At 46.4% G+C, this 18,928-nt stretch overlaps 2 protein-coding genes across 2 annotated transcripts; both read right to left on the bottom strand.

Moving 5' to 3' along the window:
- Positions 1–7,725: 7,725 nt before the first annotated feature.
- On the bottom strand, positions 7,726–11,614 carry LOC121868695 (protein O-linked-mannose beta-1,2-N-acetylglucosaminyltransferase 1-like). Its single transcript, XM_042369532.1, has 3 exons — positions 10,603–11,614; positions 10,151–10,472; positions 7,726–10,038 (listed from the first exon to the last, which is right to left on the bottom strand). The coding sequence occupies exons 1-3, from the start codon at positions 10,734–10,736 to the stop codon at positions 8,395–8,397; spliced, it is 2,100 nt and encodes a 699-aa protein (XP_042225466.1). The 5' UTR covers positions 10,737–11,614; the 3' UTR covers positions 7,726–8,394.
- A 1,626-nt stretch (positions 11,615–13,240) lies between these two features.
- LOC121868702 (protein O-linked-mannose beta-1,2-N-acetylglucosaminyltransferase 1-like) lies at positions 13,241–14,817 on the bottom strand. The gene has a single exon (XM_042369539.1). It carries the CDS (start codon positions 14,786–14,788, stop codon positions 13,241–13,243), a length of 1,548 nt encoding a protein of 515 aa, XP_042225473.1. The 5' UTR covers positions 14,789–14,817.
- Positions 14,818–18,928: the final 4,111 nt, after the last annotated feature.

Genomic DNA, 18,928 nt, shown 5'->3' with positions numbered 1-18,928 from the left:
TGAGGGACCTCACGTGATCATGGGGACACCGGGTGGTGTAGTGTTCATGATGTGGTAACTCGTCCTCGGGTGTTGATATGAGGGACCTCACGTGGTCATGGGGACACCGGGTGGTGTGGTGTTCACATGGGACAGTAACTCGTCCTCAGGTGTTGATATGAAGGACCTCACGTGGTCATGGAGACACCGGGTGGTGTGGTGTTCACGTGGCGTATTAACTCATTCTCGGGTGTTAATATGAAGAACCTCACATGGTCATGGAGACACCGGGCGGTGTGGTGTTCACGTGGTGGTACAGTAACTCGTCCTCAGGTGTTGATATGAAGGACCTCACATGGTCATGGAGACACCGGGTGGTGTGGTGTTCACGTGGTGTAGTAACTCATTCTCGGGTGTTGATACGATGGACCTCACGTGGTCATGGGGACACCGGGTGGTGTGGTGTTCACGTGGTACAGTAACTCGGCCTCAGGTGTTGATATGAAGGACCTCACGTGGTCATGGGGACACTGGGTGGTGTGGTGTTCACGTGGTGTAGTAAATCATCCTCAGGTGTTGATATGAAGGACCTCACATGGTCATGGGGACACCAAGTGGTGAGGTGTTCACGTGGTACAGTAACTCGTCCTCGGGTGTTGATACGAAGGACCTCACGTGGTCATGGGGACACCGGGTGGTGTGGTGTTCACGTGGTGTAGTAACTCTGTCCTAGGTGTTGATATGACTCACGTGGTCATGGGGGACACCGGGTGGTGTGTGTTCATGCAGTAACTCTGTCCTCGGGTGTTGATAAGGAAGGACCTCACGTGGTCATGGGGACACCGGTGGTGGTGTTCACGCAGCAGTAACCGTCCTAGGTGTTGATATGAAGGACCACGTGGTCGCGGGGACACCAGGTGGTGTGGTGTTCACGTGGTGTAGTAACTCGTCCTCGGGTGTTGATATGAAGGATCTTACGTGGTCATGGGGACACCGGGTGGTGTGGTGTTCACGTGCTGCAGTAACTCGTCCTAGGGTGTTGATATGAAGGACCTTACGTGGTCATGGGGACACCGCGTGGTGTGTGGTGTGGTGTTCACGTGGTGTACTAACTCATCCTCGGGTGTTGATATGAAGGACCTCACATGATCGCGCGGAGACACCAGGTGGTGTGGTGTTCACGTGGTGTACTAACTCATCCTCGGGAGTTGATATGAAGGACCTCACATAGTCATGGGGACACCGGGTGGTGTGGTGTTCACATGGTGCAGTAACTCATCCTTGGGTGTTGATATGAAGGACCTCACGTGGTCATGGAGACACCGGGTGGTGTGGTGTTCACGTGGTGTAGTAACTCGTCCTCAGGTGTTGATATGAAAGACCTCACGTAGTCATGGGGACACCGGGTGGTGTGGTGTTCACGTGGTGCAGTAACTCGTCCTCGGGTGTTGATATGAAGGACCTCACATGATCATGGGGACACCGGGTGGTGTGGTGTTCACGTGGTGTAGTAACTCGTCCTCGGGTGTTGATATGAGGGACCTCACGTGCGTGTGTGTGTGTGTGTGGCTTTAATATTTGCTCACAATTTTACAAGAATTGTTGTCAAATTTATTGCCGGTGTGACTGTGAGAGAAAAGCTAAATGGATTTGTTCTTGATGTGTGAGAGGATGTGTACTTATCTCCAGGACTTAGTGAAGTGCTGACGCCAGAGAGATATATATATATATATATATATATATATATATATATATATATATATATATATATATATATATATATATATATATATATATATATATATATTCTTTAAAAAAATCTTTCTGTGTATTCGTCGCTTAAAACTGGTTTCAAAACAAAATATAAATATTATTTCCATTCACATCTGTGCCCTCGTGACCGTGAGCCAGGATGACCAATCCTCTTTCCTCGCCTCGTCCACTACAACTAGTCCCATCGGAAACCAAGTTACTGAAACCTCACCAGTCGTGTATAAGATCGTGTTAATCTTATAAAGTGACACTAAGTATATAATTTCCCATACAACCTAACACATGATACATCCCCGAACGCCCTCAATCCTCGAGTTGAATATGTTTAACGATGGCAACAGTCCCCAACAAGACCGTGTTCAACTTCCTTATCGCTCTACCAGGTAACTGATTTTACTTATGGAAATTTCAGTAATGAAAAACTGCCACCAAATCGCTCAATTTAATTGTATCTTGAGTGATATCTATCTCACCCGAGCTCTTGGGAAGATCCAGTGCCCCAGTCATGTCTGTTGATCACCTTTGAGAGTTGTGGTGTTCGTGAGCGATTCAGTAACATTCGGGGATCTGATAAGTTCCCTCTTTAAAGGGTTTTACTTTTAAACATTCTTCACCTTTGCAAAATCCCCATAAGAAAATATTCAGAAATATTAGTAATTGTATAGGGTAGAGTTAAGAGCACGTACAGGTAAGCTACAGTGTCATTATTAGAAAACCCGGTGTCCTGCTCTCATACAACACCCAACACCTTCCCTTCCTACCGTCAACACCAACGACGCCTCTCACACCATCGTCTAAATACCCCAAATACAATAAGTTCCCCCAAAACTCTGGTCTCAAGTGTTTCCATACGTCAAATCATTCCATCTTATTGCAGCACAAAAGGGATTGCTGGAATGGCGTCAAAGTCAGCCTGAGACTCTAACTAACGTAACCAGATGTGCTTTTATCGCCACAGTTAAGGGAATAAAAAAATAACCTACGTGTTTTGGAGAATCTTGACCCCGAGGAGTTACAAGAGTCACATCTTTCACTAAGCATGACATATATTCCTGGCTGTTTGTATTTCATTACGCCAATATATATTTTCCCTCAATGTATTCGTCCTCTCTGATTTATAGTAAATATACGAGACAGAGCCGCTTGCTAATATATGTTTATAGATGCGTTAGTTAGATCTATGGACGCTTCTCCTGAATGAGTAACCAACAGAAAATTCTCCTTCGTCTGTCACTCACTCCACGGTCTCCTCACTGCACCCCTGGCCCCTCTCACTCCACGGTCTCCTCACTGCACCCCCGGCCCTCTCACTCCACGGCCTCCTCACTCCACGGTCTCCTCACTGCACCCCCGGCCCTCTCACTCCACGGTCTCCTCACTGCACCCCCGGCCCTCTCACTCCACGGTCTCCTCACTGCACCCCCGGCCCCTTCTCACTCAACGGCCCTCACTGCAACCCCCGGCCTCTCACTCCACGGTCTCCTCCTGCACCCCAGCCCTCTCACTCCACGGCCTCCTCACTGCACCCCCGGCCCTCTCACTCCACGGCCTCCTCACTGCACGGCCTCCTCACTGCACCCCCGGCCCTCTCACTCCACGACCTCCTGACTAAAGTTGAATTATCGATCGGTTAGGTTAGGTTAGGTTGAGTTTGGCAAAGTTAGGTTAGGTTAGGCCAGGTTAGGTTAGGATAGGGTTGGTTAAGTTAGGTAAGGTTATTGATCCGGAAATTGCTAAGTCCTCTCCACATATTGGTTTTGAGGTGCAGTGGGCGGAAGTAAGGTTCATATACTGTAAACATTGTATTTGGTGCTTGTTGTTCAAATATACAAGAGAGAGAGAGAGAGAGAGAGAGAGAGAGAGAGAGAGAGAGAGAGAGAGAGAGAGAGAGAGGATCCCATTACGTCAAATAGCATCGGTAACACAATGCCAACTTTATTCTGAAAAAAAAAGTAATATTTTCTCTCTATGCGGATAAAAATGGCTTAAAAAATTCAAAAGAGTTTTACAGAGGCGTGTATCTGTACCTTCATAATTTATTTTATCTCTTCCTGTATTTCTCACCCAGTCTCTGAAAGCCTCTTTGTGTCTTTGTGGTTCTTTCAGTATGTTTCTATCTTTCTCTTCTCTTTCTCTCTCTCTCTCTCTCTCTCTCTCTCTCTCTCTCTCTCTCTCTCTCTCTCTCTCTCTCTCTCTCTCTCTCTCTCTCTCTCTCTCTCTCTCTCTCTCTCTCTCGTTCTCTTTCTCTCTGTATCTTTATCTCGTTCTTTTTCTTTCTCTATCTCTGTTGTTTTCTCTTTAAATCTCTGTTTCTCTCAGTATCTATATCTCTCTGTCTCTTTTCTTCTGTCTCTCTCTGTTTCTGACCGTCTCTTATTATATGTCTACTTCTGTCTGTCACTTTCTATCTACCTATTGTCTCACTCTGTCTCTCACTTCTTAAACGTAAAACAAATCTTCTTATCTCTCAAAATAAACAACGTCTCAAAGTCTCACGTTTTGGTTTTACTGCGAATTATCAAGTGACGTTACATACAAACTACCGGACATGGGGAGGTCTATGTAGAGGTAACGAGAGGTAGAATGTAGAGGCCGTATTGGGGTAGAATCACATGTAGAGGTAACGAGAGGTAGAATGTGGAGGCCGTATTGGGGTAGAATCACATGTAGAGGTAACGAGAGGTAGAATGTGGAGGCCGTATTGGGGTAGAATCACATGTAGAGGTAACGAGAGGTAGAATGTGGAGGCCGTATTGGGGTAGAATCACATGTAGAGGTAACGAGAGGTAGAATGTGGAGGCCGTGTTGGGGTAGAATTACATGTAGAGGTAACGAGAGGTAGAATGTAGAGGCCGTGTTGGGGTAGAATCACATGTTCCTCTTGAACCCAACCTCCCTGTGAGAGGAAATGGATTATAAAAAGTCTGAAAAAATAAATACTAAAAAAAAATGTTATGGAGTAATGCATAGGAGGGATTAGTATTTTGTTTTGGTTTTTGTTGAGGGATTTGATTTTTATGTTTTTATTTATTTATATTTATTTTTGTGGGTTTGTGTTGAGTTAATTGTTGGTTATGGTCTTTGTCTAAGGTGACTGTAAAGGCTCAAGATGTTGTTTGGGAGTTTACCTGTTGTAGATTGATAGGTAAATGTGTTCCTAAAACATTATGACCGCTGAACTAACCTAAGGTAACGTAATGTAACGTAACGTAACCCAACATAACGTAACGTAACATAGAGTAACGTGACGTTGCGTAGAGTAACGTAACGTAACCAAACCTAACCTAACCTAACCTACCCTGGTTGGCTCGCCCTTACTTTCTTCCTTTTCCCCTCCTCTCCTCCTCCCCATTTCTCACATTTCCTTCTCTTCTTTCTCCAGTTCTCCTATCCTCCTCCTCTTCTTCTATTTTTTTATCTTCTCTTCTTCCTGTGTCTCTCCACTATTTCTTTCTCTTCCTTCTATATCGCCTATATCTTCCTTTCCTTCCTCATCCCTTCCACGGTTCCCTCCCTCACAGTGCTCCATCGACGGCCATTATCACCCTCTTCTCCCACAACGAGGACCAACACAAGAGCGACTATGAAAAACGACTCGAGTGGTTAAGAAGCTTTTCGGGCCCCCGGAACCCCCTGAAAGAGAGGCCCAGGAGCCCCAGGGTACCCATCCTCCCCATGAACGAAGCCCCCAGGAACCCCCGGGTGCCCCATCTCCTCCCTGATAAAGAGCCCCCAGGAAACCCCGGGTGCCCCATCTCCCCCTGGAAAGAAAGCCTCTGGAACCCCCCGGATGTCCTATCTCCCCCCTGAGAGCCCCCAGGAGCTCCCAGATGTCGATAATTATATGTTTTGTGTTTTTATTGTCTCGAATTATAACACCTTCGATGTTGATGTGGCGTGGAGGGCAACTTGTCTATGTTTACTGTCAACCTTGATTCCAAAGACCCATCCCATAGTCAAGTAGCGGGTGACGCGTATAGTGGGAACACGGGGGCGAGCACACGTCCCCTTACGATAAATAACTTGGGATAACTGTAAAATTTAGGGACTTCTGAGTTTTACGTTTTTACAAGTTAATTCATGGATCACTAACACCATTACCATCATCAGTAGCACCACTATTACTTACCAGCATTACAACTACCATCACTTACCATCACTCACCACTTACCATCACTCATCACTCATCATCACCCACCACTCATCACTTACCATCACCCACTACCACCACTCACCATCCACCCACTACTCACTACCACCACCTACCGTCACTCACCACTCGCCATCATAATCCATCCATAACTCACCACCACCACCCCAGTTCCCATGTATAGAACCAAACACACAATGTACTTGAATACCTCTCACCCAAATGTGAATAACAAAGTGTGTGGCCAGACATATTGCCTCACACTCCTGTACTCACGCAGTTGTGAATAAGTCGCCCTCTATGTACAGAACTAAACAAAGAATCTATTTGAAATACTCTGTAACACTCAATGCCATAATATCCTGACTACGGGGGGTTAATTATTCTGACCCTTTGTAAACTCTACTCTGTAATCCTTTTACGCTACCGCTCACAGGATGAGTGTGGGTGTGCACAATAAACTCTGATGTCATTGACAATATTAATTAGATTAAAGAATTACTACCACCACCACCACCACCACTACCACCACCTACCACCACCACCACCACTACCACCACCACCACCACCACCACCACCACCCACCACCACCACCACCACCACCACCACCACCACCACCACCACCACCACCACCACCACCACCACCACCACCACCACCACACCACCACCATCACCTACCAGACTATAAAACTAAACCTTGCTCCATATATCATGATAAGCTATACTCGCCTGGTTACATGGGCTGAAGAACTCACTCTGGTTCACACAAGTCAACACACAACTTTCATCATCAAAACCCAGCAACACGATTCAGCATTTTCCTTCAGGTTATCTCTGTATTGTTGAGCTTTAACCTTCCCCCCAACAGGACTAAAAACAGCCGCAGATACCATACTGATAACTCCTGGGTGGTCGTAACTCACAATTGCTTCGTGTCTGTTGCCTCACCACTAGAACCTTGTTGATCTGATTTCATGATTCTCAAAGGTTTGTAAGTTGGGATATTTTTTGGCCCTAGATGGAGATTTGAGAACGTATCTATTTCCCGTAACACAGACCTGGATTCTCAGATACTTGTACGGTAGAAATGTCAGGTCGCGGCGCCTGACTCCTTCACTCAGTCTCAGCCACAACACAAAGATGAGAACCCGAATGTCTCAGGATGTCGCTGAGACTCTACCGTAACTCGATGCATTCCTTTTCATAACCAGTTAAGGGTAAGTATATGAGCCTACGAGTCTTGAGCACCCGGGTCTTCTCTTCTCTTCTCTCTTCCTCCGAAACACAAAATGTTTCCTGATTTCACCCTCGAGGGATTCTTCTCTCCGTGAAATCTGGATTTATTAGGATCGTGCGAGGTATGAGCTAGACTTGAGGAGATTGTTGTGTGTGTGGGGGGTGCATGTGTGTGTGTGTGTAATAATACTACTTCTACTACTAATACGAATAATTAACTGTTTATTGAAAGAATATGGCAGCCAAAAGGCTCAAAATATGCAGTTACATAATTGGGGAAATAGATCACTTGATTGACAAATAATGTACAAGTAACATAAGTGGTACAAATATGATATATAATAACAATGGGGGGAGAAGGTCATACGACAGGGCATTTCAACATAGTAACAGTGCAAAAGTAAGATTGGCTGGGAGTGAACACATTGGTTAACTCGGAGTTGTTGATAATTTTTACAATGGTTGGGACTTGGCTGTTCTTCTAGCGATCAGTACGTGCTCGTATGGGCTGGATGGGAAGCAGGAGCTGGTGTCGAGGATGGTACAGAAGCTTCTCCCAAAATTTGCAGATGAGGTCGTGGTGATGATCAGAGAGAGCCGAGAGGATCAGGGTGTTGAGCGCTTCTTGATATGTGGAGTAGGAGGGAGAGAATAATCTTGTACGCCCTCGTCTGCACTTTTTCTGGGTGTTTCCGTTGTGTGTCATTTTGGGCGGAAGACCAGGCAGGGGAGGCATAAGTGAGCTTGGCAAGTATGAATGTTGAGTAAGAACTGAGTAGGAGCTCGGGCGCAGGAACTCTGGAGGGGATAAGCATTATATCATTAAGTCTGGTTAGATATGTGAAGGTAATTACAGGTGTTGGAAAAGAAAATCAAAAGTGAAGTTGTAGGGTGCACTGCCGACGGGTCCTGATGGTCACTAGTTCAAGGCTGTTATGTGTGGCAAGTTTTTACTACGCCTCCCTCCGTGTGTTAGTTAGTCTGGTAAAGCACATTAGGTGATAATAGTTATTTACTATAAATAGATTAACTTTATAAATAATGATTTTTTTATTTCTAGATTTTTTCATACACAAATATAGAAGTCAATTTATACCTTTACGATTTACAATTTGATCATAAATAAACACATTGAAAACGAAGAGTGAATCTAGGTGCAGTTATGACATCACAGAAGGATTCAGGAAAACTGTTACTGATATTTTTACTCAAAATGTTGTCTAAGTAACTTAGATATGATTAGGTTGTGTCCCTGCTCACCAACACAGTGCACCAGACAAGACACTCACGTCACACCCCGAGAGTGTATTCATAACTTGTTCTATGGTCAGGTTAGTGTTGGCCATGGTCACTGGAGTTCTGTTTTTGATGCGGTCATTAAGAACTTCCTTCTGAGGTGGAGTAAGAGTTGCCATAGACCACACTGGGATGTGAGGTGGACGGAGATAAGAGTAAGGGGAATAAGGGACACCTACTAGGTGGAGTGTAGCGTGGGTGGAGGGCCGAAGTGTCTTGACACCTTTGTGGAGGCCCATAGGAGAGAAGCTCCAGGCCCCGAGGCAGTGGGCCACGCAGAAGTAGTCATCGATGTTAGGAGAGTCGTCTGCCTTCCTGGTCATATTGAGGTAGAACACGTAGGTGGATGGCTGCCGAGGATCAGGGAGGAAAGTTTTGTCACAGGGGTTGTGAAGGATGGGTGTGGCGTCTCTGATGTTGGCAGCCAGATCACGGCTCCACACTGACAGCTGTACACGCTCAACATCTGCCAGCAACACCCCGCTCTTCTCCACCAAAGGATTAAGCTGGAATATGTTTTCTTTGACCCAGGGGACAGTATTGACTCCTATGCCAAAATGTCGGCTGCGACTGACGTCAGGAAATACACACTCACGCGTTCCAGCAATGTTACTGTACAGCCAATAATCATAGATAAAGGTTCTACCTGGCCTGGGGGAAGGCCATAGTTGTAAGGCCTCTCGAACGAAATCAAGTGAAATAGCGTAACCCCACGAGACCTGGTTATCTCCTCGTAATATTTTAGTTTCGTCATGAGAAAGATCCTTCGTCCCTCCATAGCCGTTGATGCAGTAGAGTGTCGGGTCATGGTAGAGGAGCCAGAGCGTCTGGCTCATGTAGGAGAAGAAATCTGGAGAGACTTGTACGTCTTCGTCGAGGATGATGACTGCCGGAGCGTCGGGGAAGGTGCGGGCGACGTACTGGAAGACGCTGCGGTAGTAACGGAAGAGCTTGTTGTTGTCTTTACCGTGTACGACAAGTTTAGTGAAGGTGATGTTGAGTAGACGGAGGAGTTGTGTTGTGGGTTGTGGCGCGTCACCGAGGGCGACGAGTATGTTGTTGTGTTGTGCCCCAGGTGTGGTGAGGAGGGTGGTGAGGGTGTGGTAGAGGTACTGGTGTCTGTTGCCTGCCGTCACCACCACGGGCACCCCATCCAGAGCCCACTGCTGGGCCACAGGCGGAGGAGGGGGCACAGGTAGTGGGTCGGGGGTGTCCTCGTCACAGAGGCCGCCCATGGCACCGTGAGCTTCACAGTACTGCCAACGCTGCTGTCGCAGCTCTTGATTCTTGCTGAATGAGGTGGGCGGCGTTGTTAGGTGTGAGAGTGGAAGGATAAGGTGGGCGTGATGTGGGGCGTAGCCTTGGATAATAGCCGTCTCGGAGATGGTACGTCCGCCCTTGACAAAGACCCATGTCCAGTGAGCCATGGGCGTGAGGTGGAGTGCGAACAGTGATCCAAGTTGGTCGAGGCGTCGGGCGACGTCACGAAGTCCTACAGTGCCAGACACTGCCACTGTCATGACGACGATGCGTCCCGGTGCCACCCGACTCAAGTGCCACTCCAGGTCTGCCCAGTGTGCCCAGTACTGGCCGAGCGGGAACACCTGTCCAGAACACAGACCGTTATTATTGATGGGTCATGGTATGTGTGTGTGTGTGTGTGTGTGTGTGTGTGTGTGTGTTTAGTTCCCACAAGTACAGTAGGTGGAGACTCACCCTGTGGAAGATGAGGGAAGATTTTCGTTGGTTGAGGACGGTGAGGGTGACGCCCTCGTCGAGGGTAGGTGGGTGGGGGCGGGCGTCCTCCGGGGGCAAGGTGAAGCCCTTACTGACGAGCGGGGGAGAGGTGTGGCAGGTCAGGTGGTGGTGACACCCGTCCACCCTCACACTCCACCCACTGAAACTCGACCACACCTCCACCCCGACTCTCCTAACGCTGCTGCTGTTGTCTGTGTTGCTGTTTCTGCCTCTACCTGTACTCCCACTGTTGCTGTCCATCTTGCTGCTGCTGCTGATTTTAGTGCTATTACTGGTATGACTGTTGACCAAAAAAAAAAAAAAGAAGCTCTTTGGTTTCCTCATTACATGTTTACCACACATGGATGATTGTAGTAAATTTATCAAATTATAACATGAATAATACAACAAAGAACAGGTTGTCAACTCACCTTGTCTTGTCCCTCGGGTTGATAGGAAGTGGTTGTTTGTGGTGGTAGCTTGTATTCTGCCCGACCACCACTACCACCACGGCGACCACGGTGACCACACCTTGTAATGAGGATGTTCCGTGTGTTGCTCTCATGTTTGGGGGAATAGATATTTCTGGTCCAGGTAATACTTGATAGTTAAGAAAGCTTGTGTTACCCTACAGGAGGCCATTGAAAGGCTCCCACCTGTTTTCTCTTGAACTTGACTACAGTTTTGTTTTGTGCAGTAGATAATTCCAGCAACTTCAGACAGCGAGAGTGGACATTCTGCTGTTATCATGTAGAGTAATATACAACAAACTGAACTTGATCTTAGTTCTCTTTGATGCTCCGGATTACACCAGCGAACTGAGATTTATTAAAATATTTGAACTTTCCTGAAAAAGTAATACTGTCTTCCCTTACCACCAAGACATCGAACTTTTCTTTAACAATATGTAACTTTAAGCAGCAAATAAACTTAGGTGTAAGATGGACCCCAGGTTGCTAGTCAAAAGTTCAGTATGTGGAACTTAACACCACAATTAAACTTGATCATAATAAACTTGACTCTGGAGATAGAACTTGAAGATAAGATTCACCCGGGTTATTAGTCCAACTCAGTATATGGAACTTAACACCACAATTAAACTTGATCATAATAAACTTGACTCTGGAGATAGAACTTGAAGATAAGATTCACCCGGGTTATTAGTCCAACTCAGTATATGGAACTTAACACCACAATTAAACTTGATCATAATAAACTTAACTCTGGAGATAGAACTTGAAGGTAAGATTCACCCAGGTTAGGTTCGTGCAGCACGGTATTAAAAGATCACTGTTGAGGAGGCAGATGGGTCGGGCCAGAGGTTGTAGGATTTCTTCACTGTTTTCCTCCTCTCTCTGTTGTTTTATTTATGACAGCTTGATGGTTCACGTGGCGCGCCTTCAGTTCATGGGGGGAGGGGTTGGGGGGGGCTGTCACATTATCCTCCCGGGTCGTCTGTTTGTTTGGTTATGTGGTTGTGTTTGGTTGACTGGTTGTTTTTGGTTGACTGTTTGTGTTTGGGTGTGTTTGGTTGACTGGTTGACTGGTTGCTTGGTTGACTGGTTGTGATTGATTGACTGGTTGTGTTTGGTTGACTGGTTGTGTTTGGGTGTGTTTGGCTGGCTGGTTGTTTGGATGACTGGTTGCTTTTTGGTTGACTGGTTGTGTTTGGTTGACTGGTTGTGTTTGATTGACTGGTTGTTTGGTTAACTGGGTGTTTGATTGACTGGTTGTTTGGTTGACTGGTCGTGTTTGGTTGACTGGTTGTGTTTGGGTGTGTTTGGTTGGCTGGTTGTGTTTGGGTGTGTTTGGTTGACTTGTTGTGTTTGGGTGTGTTTGGTTGACTGGTTGTGTTTTGTCTTGTTTGGTTGACTGGTTGTGTTTTGTCTTGTTTGGTTGACTGGTTGTGTTTTGTCTTGTTTGGTTGACAGGTTATGTGCTAAGTTATGTTTGGTTTTATTTGGTTGACTGGTTATGTGTTAAGTTATGTTAGGTTTTATTTGGTTGATTGGTTGTGTACGTCTGTCTGTCTGGTTGTGTGGTTGTATTTGGTTGTCTGGTTGTGTACGTCTGTCTGTCTGGTTGTGTGGTTGTATTTGGTTGTCTGATTGTGTACTTCTGTCTGTCTGGTTGTGTGGTTGTATTTGGTTGTCTGATTGTGTACTTCTGTCTGTCTGGTTGTGTGGTTGTATTTGGTTGTCTGAGTGTGTACTTCTGTCTGTCTGGTTGTGTGGTTGTATTTGGTTGTCTGGTTGTGTACTTCTGTCTGTCTGGTCGTGTAATTCTGTGTGTTTGGTTGTGTGGTGGTGTACGTATGTATGTCTGATTGTCTGTTTTTGGTGTTTTGGGTTGATTATATGTTTACATGGCAGTGTTTTGAGGGTTTAATGGCATTTATCTGATTGTCTTGGTTGTGTACGGTTGTCTTGTTGGGCATGGTGTAGGTCTCTCTCTCTCTCTCTCTCTCTCTCTCTCTCTCTCTCTCTCTCTCTCTCTCTTTGTCCTGATTTCTCCCAAATTCAAAAGCTTTTTTTCCTTTACAAACACCAAAGTCATTTACCATTTTCATGTTGTTGTGGTGGTGGTGGTGGTGGTAGTGTCCGTTGGTGTGGTAGAGTTCGTGTTGGTTGTTGTTGTTGTTGTTAGGTAATGGTTGTTTGACAGTGTGTGGTGATGGTTGCCTCTTGGTTGGCGGGTGATTGTGTTGTTGTTGTTTTTGGCTTAAGGTGGTTGTTTATTTGGTGTTGGTGGTGGGTTGTGTTGGTTGATTGTGTGTGGTGGTGGTAGTTGTATTGGGTGTTTGTGGTGGTGGTGGTGGTAGTACTGTGTTGTTTATTTGGTGTTGGTAGTAGTTGTATTGGTTGTTTGTGTGGTGGCCATAGTTGTGTACAGTTTTTTTGTGGTGGTTGTTGTTTGTGGAGTCATGGTTGGTGGTTGTTGTTAGCGTCCTTAGCAACTGTTTCATTACATAGCAGTTGATTGGTTGCTGGTTGTTAGGTGTAAGTGTTATAGATCACTCATTGCTTCATCTATAGTTACTTTTTTATATAGATTACGTTGCCAGCATTATTAGTTTGTCACAGATAATAAGTCCATCAAGGAGTCACTTGTAACGTTCCAATTAAGTATTTTATATTTCCCTATTTGGATCTCTGCTATTCTCTTCATAATGATTTTATCGTCTTCGTCGGAAACTAAATCGTAAACCCATGGGCGGATGTGTCGTGGGCGGAAGTGAGCGTAGGGAGAATATGGAGCACCCACGAGGTAGAGTGTGGCTAGCATGGACACCCTGACTGTCAACACCTTCTGGTGTAAGCCTTGCTCGGACACACCCCACGCGTTGAGACATGTAGCGGCGTACAAAAAGTTTCTGTAATCAAGTTGTCCGTCTGGCTTCTTGTTGACGCGGTAGTAAAACACGAAGTTGGTGGCAGTGTTGATAGATGGCACGAAGGTATCGCTGCAGGGGTTGCCCGTGAGCGGTGTGGCTTCTTTAATGCTGCGGGAGAAGTGTTCCTCCCACGGCCGCTGCAGCATTCTGTTCACGTTGTCCAGGTAAACATGAGCCTCTCGGACCATGGGTTTAAACAAGAAATACATCTCTGTACTCCAAGCTTCAGAGTTGACGCCAATACCATAATGTATTGTTCTGCTAATTTCAGGGAAGACACACTCCCGCCCCTTACTGCCGTGTTTGTACAGCCACTCATCGTAGAACAGTGTGTCTGTCTCTGAGGGGTCACTCGGCCATCTACTGATAACTTCTTTGACGAAACCTAGTGTCACCGCGAAGCCCCACTCTACTTGGACGTTAGCTCGCAATAATGTTTTCGGATCGTGTGATATTCCTTGAAAACCTGTAGCTGAGTAGCCGTTGACGCAGTAGAGTGTCGGGTCATGGTAGAGGAGCCAGAGCGTCTGGCTCATGTAGGAGAAGAAATCTGGAGAGACTTGTACGTCTTCGTCGAGGATGATGACTGCCGGAGCGTCGGGGAAGGTGCGGGCGACGTACTGGAAGACGCTGCGGTAGTAACGGAAGAGCTTGTTGTTGTCTTTACCGTGTACGACAAGTTTAGTGAAGGTGATGTTGAGTAGACGGAGGAGTTGTGTTGTGGGTTGTGGCGCGTCACCGAGGGCGACGAGTATGTTGTTGTGTTGTGCCCCAGGTGTGGTGAGGAGGGTGGTGAGGGTGTGGTAGAGGTACTGGTGTCTGTTGCCTGCCGTCACCACCACGGGCACCCCATCCAGAGCCCACTGCTGGGCCACAGGCGGAGGAGGGGGCACAGGTAGTGGGTCGGGGGTGTCCTCGTCACAGAGGCCGCCCATGGCACCGTGAGCTTCACAGTACTGCCAACGCTGCTGTTGCAGCTGTTGATTCTTGCTGAAAGAGGTGGGCGGCGTTGTTAGGTATGAGAGTGGAAGGATAAAGTGGGCGTGATGTGGGGCGTAGTAGCCTTGGACAATGGCCGTCTCGGAAATGGTACGTCCGCCCTTGACAAAGACCCATGTCCAGTGAGCCATGGGCGTGAGGTGGAGTGCGAACAGTGATCCAAGTTGGTCGAGGCGTCGGGCGACGTCACGAAGTCCTACAGTGCCAGACACTGCCACTGTCATGACGACGATGCGTCCCGGTGCCACCCGATTCAAGTGCCATTCCAGATCTACCGAGTGTGACCAGTACTGGCCGAGCGGGAACACCTGTACAGAACACACACTGTTATCACTGTGATGATTAACTGACGGTTCCTTGACCTCAGATAAAACTTCTCTACAGCAAACGGATAACTAATGTATCATTACTCTGATGGGTCTAGTAGACCTAGTATAGTGGAACTACTTATATGTTTATTCTTTAATAACTCGGTGTTCTCACAGTGTGGTCACTCTAGAAGGAAAAATAATAATTACACGTTGTTTCATTGTGTTTGGATTAATATCCTTAATGTTGTCTGCCTGATGTAACACGAGTAAACATGCAATAAATAAGTTTCCTGTAGGTTTATCTAAGAGGCATTATCGTGGCATATACAGTAGAAGAAAGATACAATAAATGTACATAATCTACTTGTATGTGGCAACCATTTAGAGCCACATAAACTATGTAGTGGACCATCTCTTGTTACTTTAATAAGGCCAAGGATAGAGGCAGGTAAAGGTTCGAGCAATACCTTGTGAAAGATGACGAGCGCTGAGTGTTGGTTGAGCACGTCGAGGGTGAGTCCTTCTGAGGGTGGTGGTGGTGTGGTGGTGGTGGTGTCTGGTGGTGGTGGTGTGGTGGTGGAGCCCGGTGGTGGTGTGGTGGTGGCGGTGTCTGGTGGTGGTGGTGGTGTGGTGGTGGTGGTGGTGGTGTCTGGTGGTGGTGGTGTGGTGGCAGGTGAGCCAGTGGTAGTGGTGGTGGTGATGGTGTGAAAAGAGGTGGTGATGGAGCCTGGTTCTGTGGTGGTGATGGTGTGGTGGTAGTGAAGCCTGGTTCTGGTGGTGATGGTGTAATTGGTGATGGAGCCTGGTTCTGGTGGTGATGGTGTGGTGGTGATGGAGCCTGGTGGTGGTGGTGTAGTCGTGGACCTGTCAGTTATTATTATTATTATTATTATTATTATTATTATTATTATTATTATTATTATTATTATTATTATTATTATTATTATTGTTGTTATTATTATTATTATTATTATTATTATTATTATTATTATTATTACGCTAGCTGTTGCATTACTTTATTAAGGAGTTTGTTTCATAAGATGTATTACTCAGTAGAAAATATTGTATCAGGTGTATAGAGGAGTGTATTAAAGGATACCTGAGGGTGGGTGTATATTGTATATTTACCTGAGGGTGCAGTGGTCATGGCCATACACACAGTTGTACACCTTCAGTCCCGAGCCCTCCACGCCCGACCACACCACCACGCCCACCATAGGTCTATACCACGGACACACAAACATACACGTGTATTACTGGGCATTATAATGGTAATACTGTATCATGACATTATTTAATAGTTAATAATGATGGTAAAAAAAGAGAGAGTTACCTTTTCAGTTTTGCTGCAGAGGTTTGTGTTGCTGTCACCATCATCATCATCATCATCACTATCATCATCACCTTCATTATCATTTTCGTTGTTATATCATCACCATCATCATTATCTTCTTCATCATCATCGTCGTCATCACATCATCTTCATCTTTCTTAGATTGATGGTAAAATGATAACATGGTAAATTTTTGTTTCTGTCTCATCATCATCATCATCACCATCATCATCATCACCATTACCATGTATAAATAATAATTAACTCTAAACACTGTAAAAAAAATCCAGAAAATATTATTGGTAAAGCTACATTTGAGGTAAACACAGAAATATAAAGACAGTCCCTCACGTGCGACTAACAAAATCAGTCAGGTCAGGAGAGGCGGGTGTTGGATTGACTCTTCTTTTGCCTTTAACCCTCATATTCCTATTTTTTGTCAAGTCACTTTCACCTTTCTTCTTAGTTTTATTGTCTTCTTACTCTCACTGTCCTCTCACTATCACTGTCCTCTCACTGTCCTCTCACTATCACTGTCCTCTCACCATCACTGTTCTCCCACTATCACTGTTGTCTCACCATCACTGTTCTCCCACTATCACTGTCCTCTCACTATCACTGTCCTCTCACTCTCATTTTCATCTCACTTTCATTGTTCTCTCACTATCAGTCCTCTCACTATCACTGTCTTCTCACTCTCACTTTCATTGTTCTCTCACTATCACTGTTCTCTCACTGTCCTCTCACTGTCACTCTCCTCTCACTATCACTGTTCTCTCACTGTCCTCTCACTGTCACTCTCCTCTCACTATCACTGTTCTCTCACTGTCCTCTCACTGTCACTCTCCTCTCACTATCACTGTTCTCTCACTGTCCTCTCACTGTCACTCTCCTCTCACTATCACTGTTCTCTCACTGTCCTCTCACTGTCACTCTCCTCTCACTATCACTGTTCTCTCACTGTCCTCTCACTGTCACTCTCCTCTCACTATCACTGTTCTCTCACTGTCCTCTCACTGTCCTCTCACTGTCACTCCCCTCTCACTATCACTGTCCTCTCACTCTCACTTTCATTGTTCTCTCACTATCAGTCCTATCACTATCACTGTCCTCTCACTGTCACTCTCCTCTCACTATCACTGTCCTCTCACTGTCACTCTCCTATCACTATCACTGTCCTCTCACTGTCACTCTCCTCTCACTATCACTGTCCTCTCACTGTCACTCTCCTCTCACTATCACTGTCCTCTCACTGTCACTCTTACTCCCCTTTCACTTTCACTGTTACAATTCCTCTTACGATAAAATAACACTGTTGAAGGAAGAGGACGAAGGGAGAGTGTTCGTCAGGCGCTGTTGGTTGCTCGTACTGGCGGAGTATTTTCTTCAGATGTCTTGATAATTAATTATTGATGCGGTAGAGCACTGGGCATCCTGTTCTTATATTACGGTACGATAACCTCTCCACTATGTCGGGAACGATGACCTAAGCGATGACGTGGTGGAGAATTGACGCTGCTGCCTTGACATGAAGTTATTGACGATGATGGTGGTGTTGGAGGAAAGACAAGAGACGATGGTGGTGGTGGTGGAGGAGAGACAAGAGACGATGGTGGTAGTGTTGGTGGAGGAGAGACAAGAGACGATGGTGGTGGTGTTGGTGGAGGAGAGACAAGACGATGGTGGTAGTGTTGGTGGAGGAGAGACAAGAGACGATGGTGGTGGGTGGTGGAGGAGAGACAAGATGGTGGATGGTGGAGAGACAAGAGACGAGTGGCGGAGGAGAGAAAGACGATGGTGGTAGTGTTGGTGAGGGGCGAGACGATGGTGAGTAGTGTTGGTGGAGGAGAGAAGAGACGATGGTAGTGTTGGTGGAGGAGGAGAGACAAGAGACGATGGTGGTGGAGGACAAGAGACGGTGGTGAGGCAGTGTTGGAGGAGAGACAAGAGACGATGGTGGTGGTGGTGGTGGAGGAGACAAAGACGATGGTGGTGGTGGTGGTGGAGGAGAGACAAGAGACGATGGTGGTAGTGTTGGTGGTGGAGAGACAAGACGATGGTGCTTGAGTAGTGTTGGTGGAGGAGAGACAAGAGACGATGGTAAAGTGAGTGTTGGACAAGGAGGGAGAGACCAAGAGACGATGGTGGTAGTAAGTTGGTGGAGGAGAGACAAGAGACGATGATGGTAGTACAGACGTTGGTGGAGGAGAGACAAGAGACGATGGTGGTTGGTGACGATGGTGGTAGGTGGAGGAGAGACAAGAGACGATGGTGGTAGTGTTGGTGGAGGAGAGACAAGAGACGATGATGGTAAGGCAGGAGGAGAGACAAGAGACGATGGTGGTAGACTACAGACGTTGGTGAGGTGGTGGAGGAGACGATGGTGGTAGTGTTGGTGGAGGAGAGAAGAGACGATGGTGAAAGTGTTAATTGGAGGGAGGACAGAGACGAGTGAAGTTGGTGGAGAGACAGAGACGATGGTGGTAGTGTTGGTGGAGGAGAATGAGAGACGATGTGGTGGTAGTGTTGGTGGAGGAGAGACAAGAGACGATGGTGGTAGTGGGTGGAGGAGAGACAAGAGACGATGGTGGTAGTAGCAGGAGGTGAGACAAGAGACGATGGTAGTGTTGGTGGAGGAAGAGATAAGAGGTGGTAGTGTTGGTGGAGGAGAGACAAGAGACGATGGTGGTAGTGTTGGTGGAGGAGACAAAGAGACGATG

Source organism: Homarus americanus, unplaced genomic scaffold, assembly GCF_018991925.1.
Source record: "Homarus americanus isolate GMGI-L3 unplaced genomic scaffold, GMGI_Hamer_2.0 scaffold30535, whole genome shotgun sequence".
Classification (NCBI taxonomy): Eukaryota; Metazoa; Arthropoda; class Malacostraca; order Decapoda; family Nephropidae; genus Homarus; species Homarus americanus.
This window is presented reverse-complemented; position numbering and strand designations above follow the sequence as displayed.

Coding starts and splice junctions, on each gene's coding strand:
- LOC121868695 (XM_042369532.1), bottom strand. CDS start 10,736: ATGAGAGCAACACACGGAACATCCTCATTACAAGGTGTGGTCACCGTG. Junction 10,473..10,602: donor AACCCGAGGGACAAGACAAG/GTGAGTTGACAA, acceptor TTTGGTCAACAG/TCATACCAGTAATAGCACTA. Junction 10,039..10,150: donor CTTCCCTCATCTTCCACAGG/GTGAGTCTCCAC, acceptor TGTTCTGGACAG/GTGTTCCCGCTCGGCCAGTA.
- LOC121868702 (XM_042369539.1), bottom strand. CDS start 14,788: ATGACAGTGGCAGTGTCTGGCACTGTAGGACTTCGTGACGTCGCCCGA.